General features: G+C 42.5%; 1 protein-coding gene and 1 pseudogene across 2 annotated transcripts in view; one reads left to right on the top strand and one right to left on the bottom strand.

Annotated features, from left to right (window-relative positions):
* DERA (deoxyribose-phosphate aldolase) overlaps positions 1 to 22,366 on the bottom strand; it is a 149,179-nt gene that overhangs the window by 70,595 nt on the left and 56,218 nt on the right. For both annotated transcript variants that reach the window (XM_023226206.1, XM_023226207.1), the window contains exon 6: positions 7,799 to 7,927. In XM_023226206.1, the coding sequence (XP_023081974.1) occupies positions 7,799 to 7,927 (129 nt within the window). The remainder of the gene's footprint in view (positions 1 to 7,798; positions 7,928 to 22,366) is intronic.
* LOC111552090 lies at positions 17,528 to 18,280 on the top strand (annotated as a pseudogene).

Below are 22,366 nucleotides of genomic sequence, written 5' to 3'. Positions count from 1 at the left end.
GCCGCCAGACTAAAGACACGGGTGGCAGGCTTTCTGGAAAAGGGCTCTCTAACAACCCCCGATTCTTTGGAGTTGGGAGTGTTGGTTTGCCTGGAACCAGCTTCCGCTTTTCCTGTACTTCTGGACTGAGCCGAGGGTTGACAGAGAGGAAAGTCATTCAGCCCCGGGGTCCTGAAAACAAGTTGGTTGACCTTGCAGTCATGAGCGGAACTCTCAAAGTCATGTCACCCAAGCGAGACTCGCCCATCTATCCTATCTATCCTGACCCTTGCCTCCTGGGTCCTCATGCCTGTCAAAGAAACTTTCTCTCGCCTCTCTTCTCCTGGGCTAGTCCCGCTTCTAAAAACCACTCCCTGTTTCTGGTGCTTTTCTAGTTTCTCCTATAAGAATGATTTCCAGTATAAACTTCAGGACTCTGTTCCCTTCTTTAGGCACCCAGGCTCACCAATCAGAAAGACATAATATTGCCCAAAGCCCTGTCGGGGTTGGGGGGACTATCTTAGCAAGAATTTTAGGATCCCTCCTCAGACCAGCAGGCCTAACAAAAGCTATTCCTGAAGCTAGGATATGGGGAGCTTCAGAAATGGTATCTTTCCTATCATATAAGTAAGGACAAAAGGCATCACTCTTCCAACCCTGGAGATCCCTTCCCTCCATCAGGGTATAGACCTCCACTTCATTTTTGGGGCATAACATCTTTATAGGACAGGAGTAAAGTCCCAATACTAACAGGAGAACACTTAGGACTCTAAGAGGTTTTCGAGAATGCATTGGTAAGGCACACTAAATCCGAGTTTCCTCATTCCTCTTCTTGGTCTAGGAGGACAGGCAAGGGTGCAGGTTTTCGAGAATGCATCGATAAGGGCCACTAAATCCGACCTTTCTCGGTCCTCCTTGTGGTCTAGGAGGAAAACTAGTGTTTCTGCTGCTGCATCGGTGAGCAAACTATTCCAATCAGCAGGGTCCAGGGACTGTTGCAGGTTCTTGGGCAGGGGGGAGCCAAACAATCCAAAACCATGGGCAGTTGTGTCTTTCAGATGGGAAACACTCAGGCATCAACAGGCTCACCCTTGAAATACATGCTAAGTCACTGGGACCAACTTGATCCACAAACCCTGAAAAAGAGGTGGCTCATTTTTTCTGCACCGGCCTGGCCCCAATATTCTCTCTCTCATGAGGAAAAACGGCCACCTGAGGGAAGTATAAACTATGATATTATCCTGCAGATTGACCTTTACTGTAAGAGGGAAGACAAATGGAGTGAAATACCTTATGTCCAAGCTTTCTTTTCATTGAAGGAGAATACACAACTATGCAAAGCTTGCAATTTACATCTCACAGGAGGACCTTGCAACTTACCCCCATATCCTAGCCTCCCTATAGCTCCCCTTCCTATTAATGATAAGCCTCCTCTAATATCCCCTGCCCAGAAGGAAACAAGCAAAGAAATCTCCAAGGGACCAGAGGAACCCCCAGGCTATTGGTTCTGTCCCCTTCAAGCTGTAGGGGGAGGGGAATTTGACCCAAAGCAGGTCCATGTCCCCTTTTCCCTCTCTGATTTAAAGCAGATCAAAGCAGACCTGGGGAAGTTTTCAGATGATCCTGATAGGTACAGAGATGTCCTACACAGTCTAGGGCAAACATTCAATCTCATATGGAGATATGTCATGCTATTGTTGGATCAAACCCTGGCCTTTAATGAAAAGAATGCAGCTTTAGCTGCAGCCCAAGAGTTTGGAGATACCTGGTATCTTAGTTAAGTAAATGATAGAATGACGGCCGAAGAAAGGGACAAATTCCCTACTGTTCAGCAAGCCGTCCCCAGTACGGATCCCCACTGGGATCTAGACTCAGATCATGGGGACTGGAGTCGTAAATATCTGCTGACCTGTGTTCTACAAGGACTAAGGAGAATAGGAAAAAGTCCGTGAATTATTCAGTGATGTCCACCATAACTCAGAGAATGGAAGAAAATCCTTCTGCCTTCCTCGAGCAGCTACGGAAGGCCTTAAGAAAATATACGCCCCTGTCACCCGACTCATTCAATGGTCAATTGATTCTAAAAGATAAGTTTATTACCCAATCAGCCGCAGATATCAGAAGAAAGCTCCAAAAGCAAGCCCTGGGCCCTGAACAAAATCTGGAGGCATTATTAAACCTGGCAACCTCAGTGTTCTATAATAGGGACCAAGAGGAACAGGTTAAAAAGGAAAAGTAAGATCAGAGAAAGACCGCAGCCTTACCCATGGCCCTCAGACATACAAACCTTGGTGGTTCAAAGAGGACAGAAAATGGAGCAGTCCAATCACCTGGTGGGGCTTATTATCAGTGTGGTTTGCAAGGACACTTTAAAAAAGATTGTCCAATGAGAAGTTGCCCCCTCACCCATGTCCACTATGCCGAGGCAATCACTGGAAGGTGCATTGCCTCAGAGGACAAAGGTTCTCTGGGCCAGAAGCTCACAACCAGATGATCCAACAACAGGACTGAGGGTGCCTGGGGCAAGCGCCAGCTCATGTCATCACCCTCACTGAGTCCTGGGTACGTTTAACCATTGAGGGCCAGGAAATTGACTTCCTCCTGGACACTGGCATGGCCTTCTCAGTGTTAATCTCCTGTCCCAGACAACTGTCCTCAAGGTCCGTTACCAACCGAGGAATCCTGGGACAGCCTGTAACCAGGTATTTCTCCCACCTCCTCAGGTGTAATTGGGAGACTATTCTCTTTTCACATGCCTTTCTTGTTATGCCTGAAAGTCCCATACCCTTATTAGGGAGGGATATATTAGCCAAGGCTGGAGCGATTATCTACATGAATATGGGGAACAAGTTACCCATTTGTTGTCCCCTGCTTGAGAAGGGAATCAACCCTGAAGTCTAGGCACTGGAAGGAACAAATTCAAGCTCCAGCCTTAAGTCTTCCCATGGGACATAACTTCTCTTTATACGTCACAGAGAGAGCAGGAATAGCTCTTGGTGTCCTTACTCAGACTCATGGGACAACCCCATAACCAGTGGCATACCTAGGTAAGGAAATTCATATAGTAGAAAAGGCTGGCCTCACTACTTATGGGTAGTTGCAGGGGTGGCTGTCTTTAGTGTCAGAAGCTGTCAAAATAATACAGGGAAAGGACCTCACTATCTGGACTACTCATGATGTAAATGGCATACTAGGTGCCAAAGGAAGTTTATGGCTCTCAGACTACCACCTGCTTAGACACCAGGTACTACTCCTTGAGGGACCAGTGCTTCAAATACGTACTTGTGTGGCCCTCAACCCTGTCACTTTTCTCCTAGAGGATGGGGAACCAATAGAGCATGACTGCCAACAAATTATAGTCCAGACTTATGCCACCCGAGAGGATCTCTTAGAAGTCCCCTTAGTTAATCCTGACCTTAACCTATATACCGATGGAAGTTCATTTGTGGAGAATGGGATACGAAGAGCAGGTTATGCCATAGTAACAGTACTTGAAAGTAAGCCTCTTCCCTCAGGGACCAGCGCCCAGTTAGCAGAACTAGTGGCACTTACCCGAGCATTAGAACTGGGAAAGGGAAGAATAATAAATGTGTATACAGATAGCAAGTATGTAATCCTACATGCCCATGCTGCAATATGGAAAGAAAGGGAGTTCCTACCCTCTGGGGGGAACTCCCATTAAACACCACAAGGAAACCATGGAGCTATTGCACACAGTGCAAAAACTCAAGGAGGTGGCAGTCTTACACTGCCGAAACCAGCAGAGAGGAAAGACAGAGACAGACAGAGAAAGAGAGAGACAAAGTCAAAGACAGAAGGAAAGAGAGAGAGGAAGAAACAGAGAGACAAAGAGAAGGAGACAGAGGAAGAGACAGAGACAAAGAAAGAGTCAAAGAGAGACAGAGACAGGAAGAGACAGACAGAAAGTCAAAGAAGGAAAGATAGGAAGAGACAAAGAGGGAGTCAGAGAGAAAGAGAGAGACAGACAAAGAAGAAATCAGAGACAGAGAAGGAGAGAGATAGAAGTGGTAAAGAAAAAACAGTGTACCCTATTCCTTTAAAAGCCAGGGTAAATTTAAAACCTATAATTGATCATTGAAGGTCTTCTCTGTAACCCTATAACACTCCAACATCACCTTGCTGTCAGTGTAAACAAGAGTGCAGCCCAAAAGCACTGAGGCCACTGACAACCCATAGCCTTCCTATCAAAAATCCTTAACCCAGCAGGTTTCCTAACACGGGATCTAAATCATAATTAATTACCATACAAAGGTCCGACCAGATCTAGGAGGAACTCCCTTCAGGACAGGACAATAGATGGTTCTTCCCAGGCAATTAAGGGAAAAAGACACAGTGGGTATTCAGTAAGTGATAAGGAAACTCTTGTAGAAGCAGAGTTAGAAAAATTGCCTAATAGCTGGTCTGCTCAAACCTGCTAGTTGTTTGCACTCAGCCAAATCTTAAAGTACTTACAGAATCAGTAAAGAGTCATCTATACCAATTCTAAGTTAATATGAACTGAACGAGGTTTCATTAATAGCAAAGAAAAATTAAAATCCCAAACTTACAAGGTTTTCAACTAAAGTAAAGTTTGCTAAGAGTTAACAGTGTAACATGTATTATCCTACTACCACACACTCTCAAAGGATTCCTCAGACAGTTTGCAAGAAATAACAAAATCTATCCTTACTCTACAATCCCAAATAGACTCTTTGGCAGCAGTGACTCTCCAAAATCGCCAAGGCCTAGACCTCTTCACTGCTGAGAAAGGAGGATTCTGCACCTTCTTAGGGGAAGAGTGTTGTTTTTACACTAACCAGTCAGGGATAGTACGAGATAGCACCCGACATTTATAGGAAAAGGCTTCTGAAATCAGACAACGCCTTTCAAACTCTTATACCAACCTCTAGAGTTGAGCGACATGGCTTCTCCCCTTTCTAGGTCCTGTGACAGCCATCTTGCTATTACTCACCTTTGGGTCCTTTATTTTTAACCTCCTTGTCAAATCTGTTTCCTCGAGAATCAAGGCCATCAAACTACAGTCTTACAAATGGAACCCCAAATGAGCTCAACTAACAACTTCTACCAAGGACCCCTGGACTGACCCGCTGGCCCTTTCACTGGCCTAAAGAGTTCTCCTCTGGAGGACACTACAATTTCAGGGTCCCTTCTTCGCCCCCATCCAGCAGGAAGTAGCTAGAGGGGTCATCACCCAATTCCCAACAACAGTTGGGGTATCCTGTTTAGAGGGGGAGAGGTGAAGCCAGCTGGACTTCCTGGGTCGAGTGGGGACTTGGAGAACATTTCTGTCTAGCTAAAGGATTGTAAATGCACAAATCAGTGCTCTGTGTCTAGCTAAAAGATTGTAAATGCACCAATCAGCACTCTGTAAAAACATACCAATCAGCAGGACGTGGGCGGGGACAAATAAGGGAATAAAAGCTGGGCACCCCAGCCAGCAGCGGCAACCTGCTTGGGTCCCCTTACACACTGTGGAAGCTTTGTTCTTTTGCTCTTCGCAATAAATCTTGCTGCTGCTCACTCTTTGCGTCTACACTAGCTTTATGAGCTGTAACACTCACCGTGAGGGTCTGCGGCTTCATTCCTGAAGTCAGCAAGACCATGAACCCACCAGAAGGAAAAAACAACTCTGGACGTGCCACCTTTACGAGCTGTAACACTCACTGCGAAGGTCTGTGGCTTCACTCCTGAAGTCAGCGAGACCACGAACCCACTGGGAGGAACAAACAACTCCAGATGCACCAACTTTAAGAGCTGTAACATTCACTGCAAAGGTCTGCAGCTTCACTCCTGAAGTCATCAAGACCACAAACTCACTAGAAGGAAGAAACTCCAGATACACCTGAACATGTGAAGGAACAAACTCTGGACACACCGTCTTTAATAGCTGTAACACTCACCGCGAGGGTCCGTGACTTCATTCTTGAAGTCAGCAAGACCAAGAACCCACTGGAGGGAATAAATTCCGGACACATGAGTAGTAGGTGCTGTGGGTAGGACAGGGTTGGCTGACCTCCAGAATGAATACACTTTCATTGTGACCAGGATAACAGCTGGGGTAACAGATATCACAAGATTGGCTCCGATGTGACCCTGAGGAGTATCTCAGCTTCATGAGTACAACCAACAGTGTGGCTACCACAAAGCATGTACTATAAGTGGCTGCTGTTATTCGTCTCCAAACTTTTACTTTGTTACCCAAGCTAACAATCACTTGTGCTGGCAAGGAGCATAAAAGGGGGGTTACCCGCACACCAAGTAGCCTCCAAGGGGCTTTTCCCACGTTCCTAAGAGGCACAGTGAGTCTTCTACTATGAATCTTTGAAATGCCAGCATCACTGATGAACAACTATTCAAAGTGTTCCATCCCTTCTCATCCTTAGGTTTTTCTGTGATTTTGCTCTCAGACAACAAGTGCAGATATTTTCTAGATACAGCAGCTGTGACCAGACCAACAACACCACTGATGACTAGTAGGCTGATTTTCAGTAGAGTTCCAAGGAATGATCTGCTAGGCCTGACAGAGCACTCGAGAAGTACCTAAGAGTATGGCTGGCCCAGATTCAAGACCAGAGAAACCAGGTATCTTCCTCCAAATATAGGGCTCCTAGAAGGACACCTAGAAATTCAACACTCAATCACAATGTCATGTGATAAGTTATATGACAGGGCTTTTAACTGAATGCTGTGGGGACACACAGAGGAGATAATGAGCCAAACAGTAGGGGGAGAAGCAGTATCAGGGGAAATAATTCCTGAAAAAGGTGGTACCTGTGCAGAACCCAAAGATGTTGAGTTATTTGGGCAAAAGGCATTCCGGGCAGGAGGCAGACACAGAACATACAAAGACTCAAAAGGGATGGCACCATCTGCAGAGAACTGCGAGTAATTCTACATGGCTGGAGAACATGCAGTTCTCTGCAGATGGCACAGCCAGGGTCTTAGGAAAGACCTTTTTAAAACAAGAATCTACGAATGTACACTTTACCATGAAGAGGAAGCAATTTTAAGCAAGCAGTACCATAATAAAATTAGCATTAAAAAAAATTGTGGCGACAGTGTGGAGAACAGATTGGAGGGGAACAAAAGTCAAGAAGACAGGGGAACAGCTGAAGTAATCCCTGTGGAGGAGGATGGTGGCCTAAGAGAGCAGCACTTAGAATGGAGGGAAGATGTGTCAAACACAGCAAAGAGGTCTAGAGAGAACTCTCAAGGCTTATTCACTGATTTACGTGAGGTGAGAAAAAGAAAGAACCAAGCATGACTCCTAGGCTGCAAGCGTGGATGTCTAAATGGATAGACCTGCTGTTCACAGAGATAAAGAGTAAGTCAACTCATATTTGAAAGTATAAAAATCAATGATACTGCACTAAATTTTAAAACATTAACACAAACAAAGGCAGAGGTTGTCTCAGATAGTATGGATACATATCTCTGAGATAAATGAAAAGCTTAAATTCAGAGAGGAGTAAGTCAGAGTTAAAGAAATTCCTGTCTAACATATGTTGATGAGTGAATAATCAAAGAATAAAACAGAAGGCAATTCACTAACAAGAGAGCCATCTACTGCCTTATAAGCATAGTGCAGCAATGAAATGCCACAAAAAAAATGGGGAAGACAGCCAGGAGTTTTTGACCACTTCACACTGGACATGTTTTTACAAAATATCTGATTCCTCCCACAAAAAAATTCCAAGTGGTTAGCATGTTTAATAATAGCTAAATGCTTCCACTTACTTAAATTTCTCCTAAAAACATCAATTCAATAGAAAACATCATTTGAATACAAAACACTTACCTGCCATCATTGCTATCATACTGGCTTTATAGACATTAGTAAGAGATCCAAGCTCTCCTGTTGCTAATATAGTTTTCAGATGAGCCTCCCCACAGGCCTTGCGAAACTGACGAATCTCATCATACAGGGCTGGGAAAGAAAATAATTGAGGCAGTTACAAAGCAGGCAAGTGATAACATAACTTGGCAGCCGTTTAGAGCTGGTAGAACCCATTTCACATTTAGGAAACATAAAACATTTGTCACTTTCTAAAAATCACCCCAATTTAACATTGCCTGGAGCATTCTGTTGCAGTTCACATCCTGTTACAAGGAAAGTTTGGTTTGCTACCATGAAACCGTTTCTAAGCCCTGGCCTGAGGTCCAGAGACAGAGCTTTTTAAATATCATAATGACATGCAAATTATAAATAATTTCTGTCTTGTCCATATGATGGTTGCTTCCAACAAAAAAACAAATGTAGCTACTATACATACAGTGGTGTACCCCTTTGAAAAGTAATCAAATAAATCTTAGGTTCTTATTAATTCTTCCATTCACAAGTAATAGGTTCTTTGGCTGAAATACAAAGCACACCTTTCTCGAGAGTTATGTTCATGACAATAAAGACACAGCAGCTTGCCCCACTGCCTGCCAGAGTATGTTTCTATATCTGACTAAAAAGTGTTGAGCCCGGCCAGGTAGTGTTGGACGCATGTGCACAAAGCCATCTGTAGGGAGGCTCAGAGATGCTGCCTTGAATCTATTAACCCCTGAGCCCCTGACCCCAGGACCACATCTGGCTTTGGAGGGTTCCACATTGTGCCCAGATTTATTTCATATTTCATATTCAAGGTAACATTTCATATGAAAGGTAACAGGATTTTAGTAAGCAAATTAGACCAAAATCATGGGTATTATATCTTTAAAAAATTATTTAAGTCTTTTTTCAATGACACCAGTGGATTTTGGCTTTTACCCTGTATCAGGCCGGCCACTTTCATTTCTTGAACTCAGGCTACTGCCATGGTGTCAGGACCAAGGCTTTTTCTTTCCTTTGTATTTGAGAATCTTTCATAGGAAGTAGTTTTATAAGCACATGGACTAAACCAAGCAGGAGGGAAACATTCATAATAAGGGTTGGGGTAAGCATTTCTTAAAGCTAAAATGAGAGTTCTATAATTCACAGGCTTACTAAAATACATAAAAAAATGAAAAATTAGTCTCAAGTTAGCAAACTCAGTTCAAACCACAAGAGTTATGACAGCCAAATAAAACTTGCCTTCTCAGTCCTAGAAAACACGAACTTGAAGCTCAGAAGTGAAAAATGAAGAGAAATGAAAGCAAATATTCTATTCCAAGATGCTCAGTTAAGTTTAGAAAGTTTGTTACCACTGAGAGATGGTACCCACAGAAGGTTCTTCAACAAAGAACAAACTATTTTCTCAGATCCTTAGTAACGTGCAGTTCTGAGTACTAGGGATGATTGATCTGAGATGCCACACCATCTGCCTTACCCTGCCCATCTACCTAACCTGAGAGAAAATCATCCTACTTATGCCTTCAATGTGACAACCTGTGTAAGAATGTTAAAAATAGTAATAGACTATGTAGCAAAAATATATATATCTTCTTTTAATTCAGAGAATGAATTGGATGGAATGACATTTCTTGAATTATTGAATCTAAAGAAAGAAACTTGTTCTCTAAGAACAAGTGACAAGGAAAATCTTCTGATCTAAAAATCCAAGAACACTAATCCAAGTTAACTTGTGATTTAATTAATGATTTTCTTCCACAAAACAGTGTTGTCATTAAAAGCTGGCTTTAGAGTCGGACACATGCAGATTTAAAACCCAACTCCATCATTTCCTGTGGGACCTTAGGCAAGTTATTTCTCTCAGCATCAGCTCCATCCTTAAAGTGTCAATAATATTTACTTTACAGGGTTACTAGGAATAAGAGAGAGATATACAAAGTACTTTGCAGACTGCCTGACATGTTATAAGCACTCAAAAAGTTTAAGTATTAAGTTCAGAATTCTAGTAAAATAAATTTCCACTAAGTGTTGTGTTATAAAAGTCAAATCTTACTTCATGGCCTGACCCAGTTCCAGTAACCAAAGTTCTGTTGTATGGATTACTGCTTACAATCAGTGAGCCATCAGACAAGGCTTGAAAGTATTTTATTATAGCAGTTGTTAAAGTGAACTTTGGCCTGTAAAACAAATTCTTAAAACACTGATCATAGCCATATTTGTGAACCAAAAAAATCATCCTTTTTCTAGAGTACTACCTTCTGATGCCAAGTGAATTTCTTGAAGTATAGTTAAAATTAACCAGGAAAACCAGAGGTATTTTATGATTCAGTCATTTGGAAGTTATGCTCTTTAATCCATGATCCAAACAGAATGAACCGAAAGTGGTCACTTACAACATAACTGGATTTACAAATATGCAACCAATGCCTTCTCATTCTTTAACTGCAAATTTCTAAAATCATTTTACTGGCCTATTTTACCACATAATAGGGTCAAGTTTTTCTGAGAAAATATCTTAATCTTTAAGGTTCAACAGGTGGAAAGTTGTCATTTCTTTGTTACCATTCTGCCCAAAATATACTAGAACAATTACATCAAAAGTTATACCAAATCTGGTCTTTTTAAAATGTGACCTGGGCTCTATCAAGTGATTGCTTCTACCCAGGCCTTTGAATCTTACAGAGTGAGACAAAGATGAAAGAACAGTTAGATATTTTCTTCATGAGTGCGGTATCAGCAATAGCAGGAGATCCAAAAGTCCAGTGTCTCAGGGGCCAGCCACCAGCCAACAGTGTGGTACCTGTGCTGGCCAGCAGGAGCAGCACCAGCAGTGGCCCTGGGACCACACTCTTCCTGTGGCACAGTCTGACTGTGTCCTCTGCTCCTTATTCTCTCATGGTCCTGCTTTTCTTCCAAACAAGGCTCCCTACTTATTCAGTGAGCTTCTTTATGTCTTTCTAATATCATAAATCCCCTTTCAGCTTCACTTAATCAGAATTGGTTTTGTTCATCTTCAACTCATGAATATTTACTGAAGATGTATGGTATTGTAGACAATAATGTGGGTTCTCCTGAGTATATGGATTCACACCCGAACTCTACTACTAGTTTATTGTTTGATTTGGCTAAGTTACTTAACTCCAAACCTGTCCCACGTTCATTTACAAAATGGGAATGATAGAAGTATGCACACCTCACGGAGTTACTTTGAGCATCAAACAGGTTAACATACATGAATAGATAAGGACAATATCCAGCACATTGTTCATGCTCAAGGAATGTCAGTTCCTGTTTTCAAAGTTGTTGGTGGCAGCAGTGATGGTGTTACTGTTATTACTCGATGCTTATTAGGCTCAGATTACAGAGGGACTTACAAAAGCTGAGGACACCATGATCTATGTTCCTTAAAGAACATAAAACCTCTTTGGGCCCCTAAAAAAAAAGTCTGGGAAAAAAAGTTTACTATATATCACAAACAAGTTTGTTTTTAAGCTAAGAACCCATGCTACATTGAATAGCAGACTCTTGACATAAGACAGTTTTTGCTACTTGCTAGTTGTGTCAACATTTAGGAATTATTCAATTTCTCTAAGCCTAATTACTTAGGGAGGCTCGGTTTGCTCACATATTTTTGTGATGATTAAATCATACATGTGGCTAGAAGAGAACCAGGCATTTAGTAGGCATTTAATCATTCAATACCAGCTTCCCACATTCTTTCTCATACACTTCCAAAAACCCAAAAATAACTATAATGAACAACAACAACAACAACAAAAAGCAAGCACTGTCCTAATACTTATGAAAGCACAACTAGAATTTGCCGATCTTACATGTAAGAAAAAATAGACCACTTCACTCCAACACAAGCCAGAGAAACCACAAAGAAGCATTATTAGTGTTTAGGTCATTTTGAGTACTTTGACAGTACCATGATAGACACCTTGGAAACTAGATGAATGACATATGCTAATCAAAGTGGCTCGATGGCTGAAATGTAACCCAGTCAATCTCAAATTATGTCCTTTAACAAACTCAGTTGGCACTTTCAATATAAATAAGCCAAACAATGGAAAAATGAATGAACAGGTTTTCCCCTACGTTCACAGGAAAGGACAATGGTGGGGTGTGGAGTTATTATAATTGCTGCTAGACCACACACGCAGAGGAAATTACAAGTGAAGTAATAAGTTCAACAGATGCCCTTTCCAAAAAATTTTGCATGAGGAATAATTACTCTAAAGGATAAGAAATCCCCTATGTTTTCAAAGCTTATTCCCTCAAAAATGCTCAGTGTTCTCCACACGACATTTAACCATCCCCTTGTGAGATAGTTCAGTTACCTTCACGTTTCCAATGTGAAAAGTAAGATGTGGACCAGGCACAGTGGCTCACGCCTGTAATTCCAGCACTTTGGGAGACCAAGGCAGGTGGATCACCTGAGGTCAGGAGTTCGAGACCAGCCTGGCCAACCTGGTGAAACCCCTTCTCTACTAAAAAAGTACAAAAAAATAGCAGGACGTGGTGGTGGACACCTATAATCCCAGTTACTAGAGAGGCTGAAGCAGGAGGATTGCTTGAACTCAGGAGACAGAGGTTGCAGTGAGCCAAGATTGCGCAATTGCACTCCAGCCTGAGCAACAAGAGCGAAACTCCATCTCAAAAAGAAAAGTAAGACATGGAGAGACAAATGACTTGCCCCAAATCTTACAGAAAGGAGTCGTCATGTCTTCATACGTGGAATAAAACTGTATTTCCTCAAAATTTTCTGCCTCTATTCCAGCACACATAACACACATGCATGCACAGGCACACTCACTATAGTTACAACATATTCTCAGGGAAATACACTGCAGTACTTCGAGCCACAGAGTCGTCAAAACTCAGAACCTAAAGGGATGTCAACTCCCTTCTAGTTCAAACAACTCACTTGACAGATGGGCATTATAATCCTAAGACCTGGTTTTCATTCTTCTAGGGTAAAAAAGCTGCGTAAAATGAAAAGTTCCAAGGTAATTGAGAAACCTAAGATACTTAATTTTGTATAATGCACTAAAAATGATCTATAGGCCGGGTGCAGTGGCTCAAGCTTGTAATCCCAGCACTTTGGGAGGCCGAGACGGGTGGATCACGAGGTCAGGAGATCGAGACCATCCTGTCTAACACGGTAAAACCCCGTCTCTACTAAAAAAAAAATACAAAAAAACTAGCCGGGCGATGTGGCGGGCACCTGTAGTCCCAGTTACTCAGGAGACTGAGGCAGGAGAATGGCGTAAAGTAAACCCAGGAGGTGGAGTTTGTAGTGAGCTGAGATCCGGCCACTGCACTCCAGCCTAGGCGACAGAGCAAGACTCCATCTCAAAAAAAAAAAAAAAAAAAAAAAAAAGAAGATCTATAAATTGTTCTTTTAGCTCCCCTGGATGGGAAGAAAACAAGAGTATGGTGCTACAGTAGAGTTCGCATTTTTGAATCAGGACTTTTCAGCCCTTGCTTGGCCGCTGATTAGCGGTGTTACTTGGGAAAGTTACTGAACCTCTCCAAGCTTCATTCTTCTCCTCAAGATTAGATAGGAGAGCTTTACTTTTACAGCTCAAGCGCTTCTCAAATTCTGCCAATAAATATCAAAGTATTAAAATGGTTAGGAAGATTTTTTTTTCCTTCAGATCCACCTTTAATAATAAGCACATGTAAAATGATGGTAAACATTGACTTACTCTAAAAGTTTAAGCTGTTATAACTAAAATGAAAGAGCTTCATGTTGATTTAGAAAGATGATTCTGAACTCTGTCTTAGGGAGCTCTCAACCACAGACAAGAGGGAGCAGGGATTTTCTCAGTCACACACTGCCAAGGTGAAGAGAAACCTAGCCCCCATGTCACTGGGGCCTAGAGAAATTCTTAGCCTGCATGTTGCCACATCAGGGTGGAGGCAAGGTGAGGGGGACCTGCAGTCAGCTCTGGGGAAAGTGAAAGTTCTTACCAGCGAGGACTGAAAATTCTAGGGGTTGGGGAGGACTTAGTAAGTGAGCCAGGAAGACAACCCGTAGGCTCTAGAGATTGTCAAATACAAAGCAATTGATCAACTAGGTAAATATTGATCAAAAAGATGAATATACTGAAGATAATGGATAATGGGAGCAAGATTTCTCAAAGAAGAAGGGGTATAAATATGGAAGGGGAAAGTAAGAATAAACCATGCAATGCTGGAGTGTAATAGAGGTTATCAGTGTGAAGCTGTAAGTTCTAAGACAGATTTATAGACTGACATACAGATAAACAAATATACATGAATGTGTGTTTCTATGTGTGTGCTGTGTATATGTGTACGTTCATGTATTTACTAGATCTGTCTGATAAGAGGGCCTAGAGAAATAACATCCCAATAGCAATGAGTTATAGCTAGCAGCCAAATCTTGGTTTCTAAATACAATTAATCAATAAAAGGAGGAAGAGCTCCTCGGAGAAATGACTGATTCCAAAGTTGGAGCAGACAACGTCAAAGATACACCTGAAACATCTATTACAAGAAAGCAAGGAAGTTCCTAAAGAATCATGGGAACATAAAAAGGACAGAGGAGCCAGTTTGAAGCAGCTCCTGAAACCGCCTTTGCAAAATTATGACTGAGACAGTAAAAGAGATCTAACCTAACTGACTCCATCTTGTTTCTAACCTTTAAGCTGTCCTTGTTCCTTCCTGGGCACAGGCTGAACTAACTTTGGGAGGAACTTAGTTGATAGTTCATAATTTAAAACAAAGATAATAACAGCACTTTCCCAAAACAAACCTCCTTCCCGCCTGGGGACTAGACTGCCTTTGTAGAACTAACAAGATTAGAAATTACGACTTAAGAGTCATGCAGCTGGGGGCTGCAAGATTCCAACCCTCCCTAAACTGCTCCTAAGATCAGTGCTTGAGACATTTTGCAGGCCCTGCACTTGATGCATCAGCTGGCACCACCCAGATTGATAAACTGGCTCATTTGACCTTGTGGCCCCTACCCAGAAACTAACTGAGCACAAGAGGACAGGTTCAATTCCCTAGGATTCCATCTCCTACCCAACCAATCAGCATTCCTGGACGAGTTGTCCTTAAAAACTCTGATCCCCAAATGCTCGGGGAGACTGACTTGAGTAAGAATAAAATTCTGGTCTGCCACACAGCTGGCTTAGCGTGAATTACTCTTTCTCTACTGTAATTCCTTGTCTTGAGAAACTGGCTCTCTGTAGACAGCAGGCAAGGTGAACCCAGTGAGCGGTTACACTCCCACTGGCCAAATCTGGGACTATCTGAGTATCAAAATAAATAATGACGGTAAAGGATTATAACCAATTGAGTAAAACAAGAATCAGTGAGTTCTTACAAACAGGAAGGAAGGGAGGGAAGGAGAGAGACCAGTAAGGACAGAGGGAAGGAGGAGGGAGGGATGTCAATACCACATCTGGCTTTGCAGGGTTCCACATCATGCCCAGATTTGGTAATGCCAACTCATAAGTATAGAAGAAATGACAGAATTAGAAAATCAAAGTAATAGCTGAAAAATCATCAACGGATGCTAAAAGAGTGAATAAAAGTTAGATGAGGAAAAGGATATTAACATAGTCTCAAAATATCTCCATTCATAATCTGTATTAATTACTTATTAAAATGCAAAATACTTATTAATTTTACAATGGAGAAACTCGGCAGAAACCATCTTTGCCAAGTAAAAAAAGGAACATCATCAATAATGGTACAAATTAACATCTTGCGACTCCTGAAATAATGCACTGAGAAGAACAGAGCAAAAGTTCCATGACACGCCTGCCAAAAATGTATAACCTGAATCTCATTGTGAGAAAATACCAAACAAACCCAAATTGAGGTATATTTTACAAAAATAACAGGCCCGTAATCGTCAAAGACAAGGAAAGACTGAGGACTGTTCTTAGTATTCTTAGGTTAAAGAATATTAAAGAAATATGAAACAACTGATCCTAGACCTAATAAACAACACTATTGGGACAATCTGCAAAATCTGAACAATCTGTAGAGTTAATGGCCGTATGGTTATCAATGTTAATTTCCTGATTTTGATGCAGTACTGTGGCTTGGTACAAGAGTATCCTTGTCCTTGTTTTCAGGAAACACACACTGAAGTATTTAAGGGTAGCAGGTGAACAGGTCTGCAACTTATTCCCTAATGGTTCAGAAAAATATGTATGTAATACGTGATTTATATATGTATGTACACACATCACAGAGGAAATAAGTCAAAAAAAGTAAATGGTATATAGCACTTTATAACTGGGGAATCTCAGTGATAAAACTGTAGTCTTGTGTACCAATTTTACAACTTTTCTGTAAGTTTAAAATCATTCAAAAATAAAAGTTAAAAAATAATTTGGTATGTTTGTTGTAATTTAGCATCCAGATAGTTTTCTTACAGGAGGGCTTTTTAGACTATCAATCACTGTGTGGCTTCTATAACTTTAAAAAGAAGTGATTATATACGGTACATATTATTCTGTAACATGCTTTTTTCCTTCAATATATCCCCGACATATTTCTATGTTAATAAATACAGGTCTACGGAGCTATTATTAATGGCTGCACAATATTCCATCACATGGACATAAAAAATTTATTCAATCATTTTTCTACTATTGGATACTTAAGGTTCCAGATTTTTTGTTATTACATGTAAGACTTCAGTAAATGTCCTCATAGTTAAATATTTGCAAACATCATGACCTTATTCTCCAGAGCCTTTACTATTTTTTCTGCTTACATATCCACATGTAATATACATCTGTTGTTAAAACTTCAAACCTTAAGAAAACTGAAAATTCTCTATTTTTTTTAAAAAAAAAGCGATTCTTGCCATGTACTAGAAAAATAATAATTTGGTAGGCTATTATCAAAGGTGCCTGACAAATGAAAATGGAATTCCAATACCACGACTGCAAAATAGTCAGAATAATGCAAAATTTAACAAAACACACACACCAGAGAAGTGGCTGGCATAGTGATGTCCCATTAAAAACCTATTAATAAATGTTTTCACTTATAATGAGGTTTTCAGGGGTAGTGAAAGTGGGCGTGCTAGAAACCCAGGATATATTACACTGCAGATGCTTCATCAATATAGTGGCACAACTAGCAGAAGAGTTGTCTCCTGTTTGTCTCCCCGCATCCCTCCTACTACTGCCACACTGAGAAGAAGTAGAAGTCATAACCTGACCTCTGCCTGTCGTTCCCAGCTGAAAAACAAGTGAGGCTGTGTCAGTAGAGTGCTCACTGACAGGACTCAGAGCACTCGGCCACACTCAGAAAGGCCCGTGTGCATCAGTGTGGATCCAAGGACTGGAGAGGAGGCAAAGGGGTCAGACTACATGTTTGAAACAGCATCCAAATCAGATTGACAACTTGCCCTACCTTCTGCAATGCTGTCCCCACATGCCAGCAGAACTTGCGTCTACAGCTATTTAGTTTTCTCTATTTGATGAACTTGCAAGTCCAGCACTAGATCATGGAGTCCCGCACCACTCTCCCACTGGTCCCTGAACGCAGATCCCTTCTCCTGGGGGTTGTGAGCAACTTTCCCCTGTCCCTGGTACTGACTGCAGTGGCTCAGGACCCTGGCCCTGCTCCCCACGCCTTGGCTTCACATTGCGTACATCGTTCCCTCTCTGGGTACACGCTGGGGGTTCCCAACTTCTGCCCTGTGCATGAAATGCCCCGGGACACATCATAAGGCAGGAATTGGAGAAATTTTCCTTAGAGTATACATCATGCCCTGTCTGCAGGAGGTCAGTTTCTACGACCTGCAAAACTTCCTGGGCAAGGAGGTGGTAGGCAACTGCATCCAGGAGCACATTAAGCAGCTGCATTGCAAGGGGGCCCTATGGGACAGCCAGCTGGCTGGGCTGTGTGCAGCGTCTCCAAAGTGTGACCAGTTCATGTAGACTGGGAGCAACAAGAAGGGCTGCGAGGCCATTAGCTTCCTCCTGTCCCTCATTGACAGGCTGGTCCTCTAGTGCAGGAGCTGCTGGGAAAATACTATGTCAAGGAGAGGTCCGAGGCAATGGTGGCTTGCTATCTTAAAAATGGAATAGGTTACATTCATCATGTGGACAACCCCAACAACAATGGCTGCTGCATCGCCTGCATCCACTATTTGAACAAGAATTGGGATGCCAGGCTACACGGTAGGATCCTATGGCTATTTCCAGAGGAGAAATCGCTCATGGCAGGTGTGGGGGCCATTTGTGAAAAACTCCTGCTCTGGTTAGACTGCAGGAACCCACATGAGGTGCTGTCTTCCTATGAGACTAGACGTGCTATACTGTTTGGTACTTTGATAATGAAGAAAGGACAGAAGCCAAAAAGAAATTCAGGAATTTAATTAGGAAACCTCTGCCCTCACTGAAGACTGACTGTACTCCGAAATCTGCTGGCCTTGTTCATTTTAGCATTGGTTCCTGAATTTTCTTTAAGAGTTGAGATCCGGCCAGGTACAGTGGCTCACGCCTGTAATCCCAGCACTCTGGGAGGCCGAGGCGGGTGGATCACCTCGGCCTCCTCACGAGGTCAGGAGTTCGAGACCAGCCTGGCCAACATGGAGAAACCCCATCCCTATTAAAAAAACAAAAAATTAGCTGGGCATGGTGGTGGACACTTGTAATTCCAATTACCCCGGAGGCTGAGGAAGGAGAATCTCTTGAACCTCGGAGGCGGAGACTGCAGTGAGCCGAGATCGCAAAATTGCACTCCAGCCTGGGCAACAAGAACGAAACTCCATCTCAAGAAAAAAAAAAAAGAGTTGACATCTAAAGATGGCCTCTTCAGTGACGAAAAACTCCCCATCCCTGTCTTATGTGTGGGACTTTGTGTTTTCTTGCCAAGACTCATGGACCTTCAGATGCTCTCTTTGCTGGATGAACTCATTTGCTATTCCACCTCCAGAAATTTCAGCAGACATCCCAGTTGGCCAGCAGTTTACCTGATAGATTTCATAACACTGGGTATCAAGACAAGAGCCTAGGAGCATAGGTGAGGAAAATAATCTTGTATTTTATGTATATTTCCGGATTTGAAAGGAGGTTTGGGGAAAAAAATAAAAAAGAAAACCAATGGCAGATGCCACAGAAAGGCACCATGGAAGCCTTAACAACAGAAGACAGAAATTTGTGTCATCTGAACAATTTCCAGATGTTCTCAATCTGGGGCTGTTGGGGTCTCTAGAGAATTATCACACCCTAATGACAACATTATTACCTCTAGAAAGAGCTGCTGTCATAGTGATCAATCTGTAAATGTCCCATGGGGTGGACACTCGGTTTTCTAAGTCTTGCAACCTGGATTTTTTTTGCCTTGGCCCCATTTTGCTGAAAATAATGACTTTCTGAATAAAGATGGTAATACCATTTAGTCTCCATTTTCACTTCTTACCTGGAGAACCTAATCACCAGAAGCTAAAACTAGACATTAGGTTTTTTCGTGTTGCTTCGCTGGAATGGAATCTGAATTTAAATCAAAGGAAAAATATCTACTTGGTAATTTGGTGTCAACCTCTGATAACAACATGGAAAGAACTAGGTCTACAGATAAACAATCAACATGTATACATCTTGAACAATCTGAAAGGGGAGATGGAGTTGGAAATGTGGGTGCACCTGGGTTTTTTTTTTTTTTTCAGTTTTTTTAATGAGCTCATTCTTAACATTATTTTAACAAATAGAATGGTGTATTTTAAAAAAGGAAATGAAAATTTTAAAACTCTCAAAAAGCTAAAAACACGGGGGAGCGGAGCAAGATGGCCGAATAGGAACAGCTCCAGTCTACATCTCCCAGCGCGAGCGACACAGAAGACCGGTGATTTCTGCATTTTCAACTGAGGTACTGGGGTCATCTCACTCGGGAGTGCCGGACAATCGGTGCTGGTCAGCTGCTGCAGCCTGACCAGCGAGAGCTGAAGCAGGGCGAGGCATCGCCTCACCTGGGAAGCACAAGGGGGAAGGGAGTCCCTTTTCCTAGCCAGGGGAACTGAGACACACAACACCTGGAAAATCGGGTAACTCCCACCCCAATACTGCGCTGTAAGCACACCGGCACACCAGGAGAATATATCCCACACCTGGCCGGGAGGGTCCCACGCCCACGGAGCCTCCCTCCTTGCTAACACAGCAGTCTGCGGCAATCTAACCACAAGGCAGCAGCGAGGCTGGGGGAGGGACGTCCGCCATCATTGAGGCTTAAGTAGGTAAACAAAGCCGCTGGGAAGCTCGAACTGGGTGGAGCTCACAGCAGCTCAAGGAAACCTGCCTGTCTCTGTAGACTCCGCCTCTGGGGACAGGGCACAACTAAAAAATAACAGGGGAAGCAGCAGAGGCCTGTGCAGACGCGAACGACTCTGTCTGACGGCTTTAAAGAGAGCAGTGGATCTCCCAACACGGAGGTTGAGATCTGAGAAGGGGCAGTCTGCCTGCTCAAGTGGGTCCCTGACCCCTGAGTAGCCTAACTGGGAGACATCCCCCACTAGGGGCAGTCTGACACCCCACACCTCACAGGGTGGAGTACACCCCTGAGAGGAAGCTTCCAAAGCAAGAATCAGACAGGTGCACTTGCTGTTCAGCAATATTCTATCTTCTGCAACCTCTGCTGCTGATACCCAGGCAAACAGCGTCTGGAGTGGACCTCAAGCAATCTCCAACAGACCCATAGCTGAGGGTCCTGACTGTCAGAAGGAAAACTATCAAACAGGAAGGACACCTATACCAAAACCCCATCAGTACGTCACCATCATCAAAGACCAGAGACAGATAAAACCACAAAGATGGGGAAAAAGCAGGGCAGAAAAGCTGGAAATTCAAAAAATAAAAGCGCATCTCCCCCTGCAAAGGAGCACAGCCCATCGCCAGCAACGGATCAAGGTTGGTCAGAGAATGACTTTGACGAGATGAGAGAAGAAGGCTTCAGTCCATCAAACCTCTCAGAGCTAAAGGAGGAATTACGTACCCAGCGCAAAGAAACTAAAAATCTTGAAAAAAAAGTGGAAGAATTGACAGCTAGACTAATTAATGCAGAGAAGGTCATAAACGAAATGACAGAGATGAAAACCATGACACGAGAAATACGTGACAAATGCACAAGCTTCAGCAACCGACTCGATCAACTGGAAGAAAGAGTATCAGCGATGGAGGATCAAATGAATGAAATGAAGCGAGAAGAGAAACCAAAAGAAAAAAGAAGAAAAAGAAATGAACAAAGCCTGCAAGAAGTATGGGATTATGTAAAAAGACCAAATCTACGTCTGATTGGGGTGCCTGAAACTGAGGGGGAAAATGGAACCAAATTGGAAAACACTCTTCAGGATATCATCCAGGAGAACTTCCCCAACCTAGCAGGGCAGGCCAACATTCAAATTCAGGAAATACAGAGAACGCCACAAAGATACTCCTCCAGAAGAGCAACTCCAAGACACATAATTGCCAGATTCACCAAAGTTGAAATGAAGGAAAAAATCTTAAGGGCAGCCAGAGAGAAAGGTCGGGTTACCCACAAAGGGAAGCCCATCAGACTGACAGCAGATCTCTCGGCAGAAACTCTACAAGCCAGAAGAGAGTGGGGGCCAATATTCAACGTTCTTAAAGAAAAGAATTTTAAACCCAGAATTTCATATCCAGCCAAACTAAGTTTCATAAGTGAAGGAGAAATAAAATTCTTTACAGATAAGCAAATGCTTAGAGATTTTGTCACCACCAGGCCTGCCTTACAAGAGACCCTGAAGGAAGCCCTAAACATGGAAAGGAACAACCGGTACCAGCCATTGCAAAAACAGGCCAAAATGTAAAGACCATCGAGGCTAGGAAGAAACTGCATCAACTAATGAGCAAAATAACCAGTTAATATCATAATGGCAGGATCAAGTTCACACATAACAATATTAACCTTAAATGTAAATGGACTAAATGGTCCAATTAAAAGACACAGACTGGCAAACTGGATAAAGAGTCAAGACCCATCAGTCTGCTGTCTTCAGGAGACCCATTTCACATGCAGAGACATACATAGGCTCAAAATAAAGGGATGGAGGAAGATCTACCAAGCAAATGGAGAACAAAAAAAAGCAGGGGTTGCAATCCTAGTCTCTGATAAAACAGACTTTAAACCATCAAAGATCAAGAGAGACAAAGAAGGCCATTACATAATGGTAAAGGGATCAATTCAACAGGAAGAGCTAACTATCCTAAATATATATGCACCTAATACAGGAGCACCCAGATTCATAAAGCAAGTCCTTAGAGACTTACAAAGAGACTTAGACTCCCATACAATAATAATGGGAGACTTCAACACTCCACTGTCAACATTAGACAGATCAATGAGACAGAAAGTTAACAAGGATATCCAGGAATTGAACTCATCTCTGCACCAAGCGGACCTAATAGACATCTATAGAACTCTCCACCCCAAGTCAACAGAATATACATTCTTCTCAGCACCACATCACACTTATTCCAAAATTGACCACATAATTGGAAGTAAAGCACTCCTCAGCAAATGTAAAAG

The sequence above is a fragment of the Piliocolobus tephrosceles genome, chromosome 10, assembly GCF_002776525.5.
Source record: "Piliocolobus tephrosceles isolate RC106 chromosome 10, ASM277652v3, whole genome shotgun sequence".
Taxonomy (NCBI): domain Eukaryota; kingdom Metazoa; phylum Chordata; class Mammalia; order Primates; family Cercopithecidae; genus Piliocolobus; species Piliocolobus tephrosceles.
Note: the sequence above shows the minus strand (reverse complement) of the source record. Positions and strands in the feature narration are given on the sequence as shown.